Source organism: Mizuhopecten yessoensis, unplaced genomic scaffold (genome assembly GCF_002113885.1).
Source record: "Mizuhopecten yessoensis strain PY_sf001 unplaced genomic scaffold, ASM211388v2 scaffold11159, whole genome shotgun sequence".
In the NCBI taxonomy this organism is placed as follows: Eukaryota; Metazoa; Mollusca; class Bivalvia; order Pectinida; family Pectinidae; genus Mizuhopecten; species Mizuhopecten yessoensis.
The window spans coordinates 552,451-560,729 of NW_018408909.1; the positions used below are offsets into that span (position 1 = coordinate 552,451).

The 8,279-nt window shown below is 35.3% G+C and overlaps 1 protein-coding gene across 1 annotated transcript; it reads right to left on the reverse strand.

The window, feature by feature from the left end:
* Window positions 1-3,325: 3,325 nt before the first annotated feature.
* On the reverse strand, window positions 3,326-6,341 carry LOC110467092 (epididymal secretory protein E1-like). Its single transcript, XM_021524006.1, has 4 exons — window positions 6,122-6,341; window positions 4,796-4,903; window positions 4,191-4,366; window positions 3,326-3,557 (listed from the first exon to the last, which is right to left on the reverse strand). Exons 1-4 carry the CDS (start codon window positions 6,207-6,209, stop codon window positions 3,471-3,473), a joined length of 459 nt encoding a protein of 152 aa, XP_021379681.1. The 5' UTR covers window positions 6,210-6,341; the 3' UTR covers window positions 3,326-3,470.
* Between the last annotated feature and the right edge of the window lie 1,938 nt (window positions 6,342-8,279).

Sequence of the window (8,279 nt, forward strand, 5' to 3'; positions counted from 1 at the left end):
ATTTACTGGTGTGTATACGTTAAGATTTACAGAAAATATTACGATTTACGTCATATATTACTCAAAATCTCGAAACCGAGCCCCTGTGCTCAGAAACTGTTGCATGATTGACGAGCGACTGTCATTTATGACTAATATTTGCCCCAATAAGACAAACATGTACTGTTATACGTATTTATTTCAACTCAATATACATAACGTTATATATTTGTAAAAGAATACCTGACTTTTTTTGTTTAAAATACGTGCATATTCCGCCCAATCATTATTTCATTTTCAAATGTTTCTAACTTTAGATTAGGCCTATATGCAACCCCAACCCACACCCCAGTATTTTCTTTTTCACCCTCCTACCTGACTTATTTAATTTCTTGTTTTGTATAAGACCATCTTTGTGCAGTAGCGTAGGCTCGAGTAAGCACATGCCTACACATGATTTTGTCACTAAGCTTTTTAGTCTGTAAATTCAAGAAATTGAAAAGTTGATTATATGTTTTCATTAAAGTAAAGGATGACACTACATGTTTATCCATGCTGTTTTGTATAGGTCTAGTACAAAATACGGAAAGTCTAGTTATCGGGAAAATCGAAATATCAAAAGGCACTAGGAAGTAAAAAGTAGTAAGGAGTAGAGAGAAACATGAAGATCCCAAACCTTGCAATGTGCGCAGCAGATTTATTATGGTCGCTTTTGTGTCCCCAAAAAGAGGGCACCAAAGCGAATCCCCTATTCTGCACGCACGGGATATCAGTCGGATTTATGATAAGGTGACTCTTTTCCCTGCACGATGTGACGACAGCCACTTTTAGTTTCTAAGGTAATGAAGATTATTTAAGTCTTTCTTTGAAAAACTTATTTAACTTGCAGCAATTATTTGCTACACTTATCCCAAAGAGTAAAACGAAACTAGCCACTTGAAAAACAACAGGAAAATAAAGCACAAAATCTGTATTTCCTGACCCCGATGTACAAACAACACTCAACAATCCGCATGGCAGGCATGTATTCGTGTGTGTGAGCAAAGCATCTAGCATTTAAATCTTTGTCTCACAAACACTATAACGTACATTGTCTACGTGCAAACATAGCACTAAGAATGCTTGACAACCAATTAAGGTAACATCTACGTTGTGTTTATATACTTTCCAATTCTTCGAAAGACGAATTACTAGTTAATCACATTAGTTAAAGCATTAAAATCTTTCCGAATACCCATTACTGATAAAGATATCGACCTTCCTCCTTTGTATTGGATTCCGAAACTCTTCAGAATCCTTAAAAACAACGTTTTATCGCAACGTTTAAGAGTCCTTATAAAAAATGAGTTATCGCGATCTCATCTTTTTTTGATCAACCAAACCATTATGCAAACCTTTAATACATACCATTCTTAGTACCATTTTATCCGGATTACAGTCGTATGGTGAATCCGTATACTTGCTAAGTAGAATAAATGGAGTATGGATTTTGAAAAATTCAAAAGATCTTTTGATCAATCTTTGAACATTCTCTTTTCAAAAGTTTTTTTTCTATGAAACGAAACAGACGAAACGACTTCTTTCTCTTATTACGAGAGTTTACTTTTCAGAGAGAAGGGCGAACAGTGATATACATTTATTGTTATAGGGCTGTATACTTATTTTTGAGCATCTCTTGTGAAAAGCACAACAAAGGTTAAAATAAATATACAGAGGATTGGATTGATAGAATGATTAAGTTCCTGGTTATCAATAACTTTGTTAAGCTCGATGACAAGACTTTCCAGCAGTGAGCAGACTGTAGGCATTCCAATGGTAATAAATTAAACTGAGCCCCTCTCCTATGGTCGACTTTTTGTTTATAGTTGTTAGGACAAAAAACACCTAGCCAAGTCCTTCAGTTGTGCATTCAGATCGATCGACGATGTAATGTGTTAAAAAACCATTGATTGAGTGCGTCGATCGTATATACCCTCCCGAGCTTGAAATTAAAGATACATGTACTATAGCCGTTTTCCTCGATCTTTTCTCACAGCATGATCAAAAGGGACCTCTTACAAATATACGCTTTACAATAAGTGGGGCCATTTTTATTTTCCGATCATAAAGTTTCCTTTTCTCGACAGTAACATTCATGCCTCCCCATGTTGCAGTTAATTTGGTCGGTATTTAAGAGCTTGCATCAGATAGCATAACTTCATGACTTCATCATGATATAATGGATGTCGACTGCTGACTGACAAACTTACAACACAGGGTTTTAAAAAAGGCAGGTTAATGAAGACTAGTGGCCAGTTTTATAGCCGCCAGCATGATCAAATATACCTTTTCTAAGTGTAATATGAAGGTCGTTATTTTGTATTATGCTCGTTAGGATGGTTTTGTTGTCACTACCACAGTTCTCACTTTGAGTACGCCACATTCCTTTGATTTTACCACGGATTTAAATTAGATATCTAAGTCTGTGATTTTGCTTAGATTTACATGTCGGGTGTCGTCGATGAAGCAGAAGACGCTTACTCTTCCGGAACTTCTGGTCATATTCCCTTGTATGTTTTGAAGGGTTTCAATCCTTTTGTTAATATTTTGCTTTAGTTTTATAGATTTTGAGTTTAAGCTTTTGTTCTGTTGACGTTTAGGTATTCTCTATTTTAGAACCAACATAAAAAGTTGAAGGTAGTTTATATATTTTTTGCTAAACGATTCCTGATTATTTTATTTTAAATCATTTTATAAAATATTGTCACTGGGAACTAGTCGAAAATGTTTGCTTACATACTCTCATTCAAATTCATTTTTAGAAATTGGCGTATAATTTCGTATCACTTTTACATTTAATTATAAAACGCTCTGGTATTTTTAACAATTGATTTTATTAAATCTTTTAAACTGTTGTCATTGAACTAAAATACATATTTACCAGCCAATTCTCAGCTTCACCCCTGATTGTACAGGGTTTAATGTCCTTTCAACAGCTAAGGTCATTTAAGGACGATATGCTACAATACCAATTATTTTAGGTGACATCTATTCGAATCAGTGATGGCCAGGCCTCCATATATATACTGAATAGTGGATATCTGATAACCTTAGGCCAAGGCCGAACAGAAGTGGGTGTTGTGTCCCCGTTTCTTTTGTTATTGCCATTTATAGGCTCGGGATCCCTACTGTATCTAATTTGTGTACATATGTTACACTGAATCCAGGATAAAACAAACATGTATAAGGTTTGAACGATTTCGATTGACAATGATCCTGCCAAAATATTTCTTTCAAATTAAAGATGGTAAATTTGTATGCGTTATTGAAAAGGTGGGTCCATAGGAATCAATATAAACAACAAATATTTAAATATGAAAACATTTAATTAGGACGCCACAAGTACATGTACAGAATGAAAAATAGGCCTATTTGTAGTTGATAACGGATCCAGGAGTAGTCACTAAAGTCGCGCGACTTGTGTTAGTGTGAGGCACTGTCAGTGTAGGGGGTTAGCTCACGATCATCATTGGGAACACGAAACAAAACTCGTAATTGTTGTTTTCGTCCTTCAGGTCCCACTGTACGTCTAAACTGATCTGAAATGGGAAGCATGTATATTGAAAATAGGACCGGAGTGTCGAGAAAAAGGTCACGAGACAGAAAGAAACCCGTCAGTTTACCCTTCAGAGTATTTCATACGTCAAATATAGCTGTATATACATATATACAAAAAAACCAACAGAAACACGAAATACTCTGACAAAACCGTGACCATTATGATTAAAGATAACCAAATGAAGAGTGCAATCAAATTCCTTTCATGTTGTAGTCCTGACCACAGGGACCTGAGGATTCGTTGCAGCTATATTTGAACCTAAACTAAGATGCTCAGGATAATACGGGTTTAGATCGAATTTCGGTCATTGGGGGCGGCATTTTTACCGAAAGTTGATCCAAACCCCTAAAATGTGTAGAATTACTCTGAACACGTTAGATTAGGTTCAAATATAGCTGTAACAAATTCAAAGGCGGACGAACATAGGCGATTTAGTTATTAAAACATAACAATAAATGTATAATAATTAATTCAACGGCGGACAAACATAGGCGATTTAGTTATTAAAACATAACAATAAATGTATGATAATTAATTCAACATAGTTAGTTCTGGGTAAAGTAGAAAACAGGAGGCGGTGTGGAGGCTGGCGTGATGATGCAGCCGAACTTACCATTGGGTATGTTGGAATGACCGCGAAGTATTGAACGTATGTATACTTTGTTGAGCTGGTGAGGGGACACTGCAGGCCTGACTCTTTACACCCGTTAGAGTTGGGCATGGCAAACTTGACCGGTATTCCCATCACTATGCCGTATATCTCCGATGTCAGCGTTGTGGAGGCGACGGCTAATGTAAATACAGAATGAGACAAGGTCCACGTTATATAGATGGTAAACATATGTTACAAAACACCCATCACAAAATCTTGGGGAGTAACGTTCCTCCAGTTTTAGTCTAGATGGGAGGATCTCAGAATTTCCAATATTAAGATACAATGGAAATGCTTTTAGCGTTTGATAAAAAGTGAAATTATACCACAAACACGTACTTATCATTAATATTAAGAATTAACCTAGTATTCCAACAGTACTCGTTTGGAATATTGAAATCAAGATACATGATTTGTTTGCCTTAATCTCAGTGTTTGCGTTCACTTTCCGATTGTTATACATTGAGAAAACAACTAAACTTGTAAACTTGCACATTGTTTTTTTTACTGGAAAATGTTAGACCTACATTTTGATTTTTTAAGTAAGTATGACCCAGATTACTCACGTGCTGTAAAGTTGACCGTGACTGTCACATTCATTCCGTGTTTGAACTCGCATGGTTGTTTAGAACATGGGCTGATGTCTACACTATCGATAGTCTTCTGAGCTTTCTCTGTAATGACAAAACAGTACGTCATTCAAGTCCATCAATGCATGCACACAACATATACCCTTAATAGCTTTCTACTTTCTCTGAAATGACAAAAATATACATAGAACACACCAGCATGTAAGTACGTCATTCAAGTCCGTCAATGAATACACTCAACATATAATCTTAACAGCTCTACTTTCTCTGAAATGACAAAAGAATTGCGTCATTCAAGTCCATCATTAAAGTGTATCAATGACTTCACACAATAGGTACTCTTACAGTAATAGCTTTCTACTTTCTCTGTAATGTTCAATAAAATAAATCTAGGAATATCGTTTAAAGCACTCGTTCGTTGAAAAAGAAAAAAAAAAGTACAAATGAGTTCCTGTCTCTTAGCTATAAATAATAATTAAAAAATTCTACTTTCGATTAAAAAGTATTCCCTTCGGTTCAAGGAAAAAATGATATACGCACTTTGTATCATTTAGTTTTTGCAAGAATGTACTGATTCTGGAAAAATAATAACTATTTATATATTGCGTCATTTTTTTCATTGGAATAATAAAAAAAAGTTGCAGTGTTGGGAGTTTGGCGTGCGTCCAGTTTATTCGTCGGTAATTAAATTGCGTACGCCTGTATGTAATTAACTATAATATTATTTAACATAACCTTTAATGATAATAACACTTTTAGGGGTTTAGGGGGTACAATTCATTTAGTAAACAAAGAAGGCTAATCTCCCAAGAGTCTCTCTTTATACAATAACAAAACAATTAGTAATCAACATGCACTATCATGCTATGGTTAGACAAATACTTGTGTTAATCGAGTATTTGTGACATTTTTCCTTAAATTCATTTACCTTAAACAATGGTACAAGAGTATACACCAATAGTTCTGGAGGATCTGTTAGTATAAAACGTTATACCCACTGACCTGGGTGCTTGTTAACCTAGAGTATGGTCATCTTATTTCAATCTGATTTCTATTGCAATCGAGCTAACGATGCTCTGTGTCCTGTTGAACTTCCGTCTTCAATGACATGTGGAAATTCAAATATATCTATAGGTTGCTTAGTTCATACACAACTCATGTGTTGGAATTTTTCTTCGTCAATCTTTGTGTTAGAAAATATTATATATAAAAAAATATCTGTGCAAAATTTATTGCGTGAGCATTTTTTGCACGCTCATGATACTGATTTGGGTCAGAACAGTACACCAACAATAAACTTACCACACGTTTTAAACTCGATGGGTTCTGCGGTACAAATGGCCAAGACGGTTACGGCAATCACCGTACATATTAGCACTGTGAGAGACATCCTGTTGGTATCAGCTGTACAGCAAGAAGTCAACAACAATACTCCTCATCGTTTTTATATAACCGGTAGGCCTATGTTACCCCAGTTCTTCACCCCTGTTACGCTGTCTTCAACCAAAGTGGAGACACGTGTATAGTCGGCCTTGTCTCGAATGCACATCCGGTTCAAAAATACCTCGTCTCTCCTCCTAACAAAATCATTTTTGTTCGGAACTATTGTTTTGTGGTAAGGTTAATAAAAACAGCACTTGTGGTAAAGCCAGTCCAGAGTTTCAAAATTTTTCGCTGAAGATAATATTTGTTATGCCAGTGACGGTGAAGCACAGTTCTAATACCTAACTTGAGTTTGAAACGCATTGAAATACGATTAAGGAAATAGTGAGAACGTGATCGCTTTGCACAAAAAAACAGACCCCTCTCTCAAGAAAAGAAAGAACACAAATAGAACAGGGTAAAGAAATACCCTTCGGAATCACTTGATGAAGGAACTTGCAAAAATTATTCCAAATGTAGTACGTTGTAAATAAAGTAAAATAATCCCAAGAGTGCAACCTTTAAGTCAAATACAAATCCTGATAGTTCATTAATGCAATCTGTAATCGTCAGCATACACATGATTTTTTTATTCAAACTGAAATCTGTCCAACAAAATTAAATATATAATTGCCTACATCAAAATTAAATTTATTTTTCATAGCCCTGCATGCTCCTGAAATGCCATTGAAGATGACAATAACATGGACTCTGGAGTGATTCTATTTTCTTTGTCAGTTTGTTTTATACTAACATCTTCATAATCAATATTATTTTAATCAACTATCGTTATAATTGTCTTTCAAGCATGACCCAATCCCATTTTTGTCTGTATATGTGCTTGTTTTCTGTTTTATTAATGAACAAATACAACATTGATAACATGTCGGCGACGTATCAGCGATATGGGCCAGAAATAGTCTGCTCGAGTGTTTGTTTCCTCCAGTCTCCTTATAGCATGAGATTATTCTCAAACTTATCGAATATTTAGATTATTTTTGTTGACCAAAGATAAGTCATGTTACGGCTACGATGTCAACAAAGGACGGTACCCCGTATGGGATTGGCGGAAACAGTGATGACATTTCTGTCTTGTATTTCAATTATTATAACTGACTTTTTACAATTCCCATAGAACTAGTCCGAATACATGTCTTAGATCCTTTTCTGTCCAAAAGTGAATGTGTTTTATCACTTTTCCCCTCATTTTTTATATTACATTTAGCTGAGCTATATTTTGACAGATATTGAATTTTATGGATAAAGTTTTCATATTCAGTGTTTATGATTGTTTCATATGATATCAATGTAGAGAAACAGAAAGAAAATGACCGATGGAAGTTGGAAGTAAAAAAATATTGTTAATGCTTATCCATGTTAAATGTCTTGCAAAAACTGATTCTTAGGCCCAAAACTCAGTGTCTTCACATGTGTATTTTCGGAAGAAAAAACCAAACATCTGTTAATTGTTACCTCGATAATGAGTCATCTTTATCTTGCATTGGAAAGTGTTTCTCAATTTGTTTATTTTATATCTTTCAGCAGCCATATTCTAACCACGTTCCGTCTCACACACACAGCCTCTGAAATACACATGTTCTGTGAACACCGGCACTCTAAAACAAAGTATCACTGTCCTTCATTTTGAAAACCGCTATCAGAATTGGCTCTCTATAAATAGATTCCACATCCATATTAAGACTTTTATCGTGGTGTCTATTAAGTTATTAACCCGATGTGTTACGATATCTGCCTAAGTGTGTCTATACTGGGACACGGCTGGTGTTCTGGTTGATGGCCATCGGTGAACAGGTTCATTTTTACATCGGGCTGGCAATGAATGATTAAGAATTTTTTTCATTTTATTTTTGTCAATAAATAAAAGCCTACGTGATAGCAGCTGTGGTGCTGTAATAGGTAGGACAGCTGTAATAGGTAGGACAGCTGTAATAGGTAGGACAGCTAGCCGGTTTATAATTCAGCTAAATGTAACTGTGGTTGGTAAACTATGTAACTCTGATTGGTAAGTCACTAGACT

Coding starts and splice junctions, on each gene's coding strand:
- LOC110467092 (XM_021524006.1), bottom strand. CDS start 6,209: ATGTCTCTCACAGTGCTAATATGTACGGTGATTGCCGTAACCGTCTTG. Junction 4,367..4,795: donor CACGGTCAACTTTACAGCAC/GTGAGTAATCTG, acceptor TATTTACATTAG/CCGTCGCCTCCACAACGCTG. Junction 3,558..4,190: donor TCATTCCAACATACCCAATG/GTAAGTTCGGCT, acceptor TTCCCATTTCAG/ATCAGTTTAGACGTACAGTG.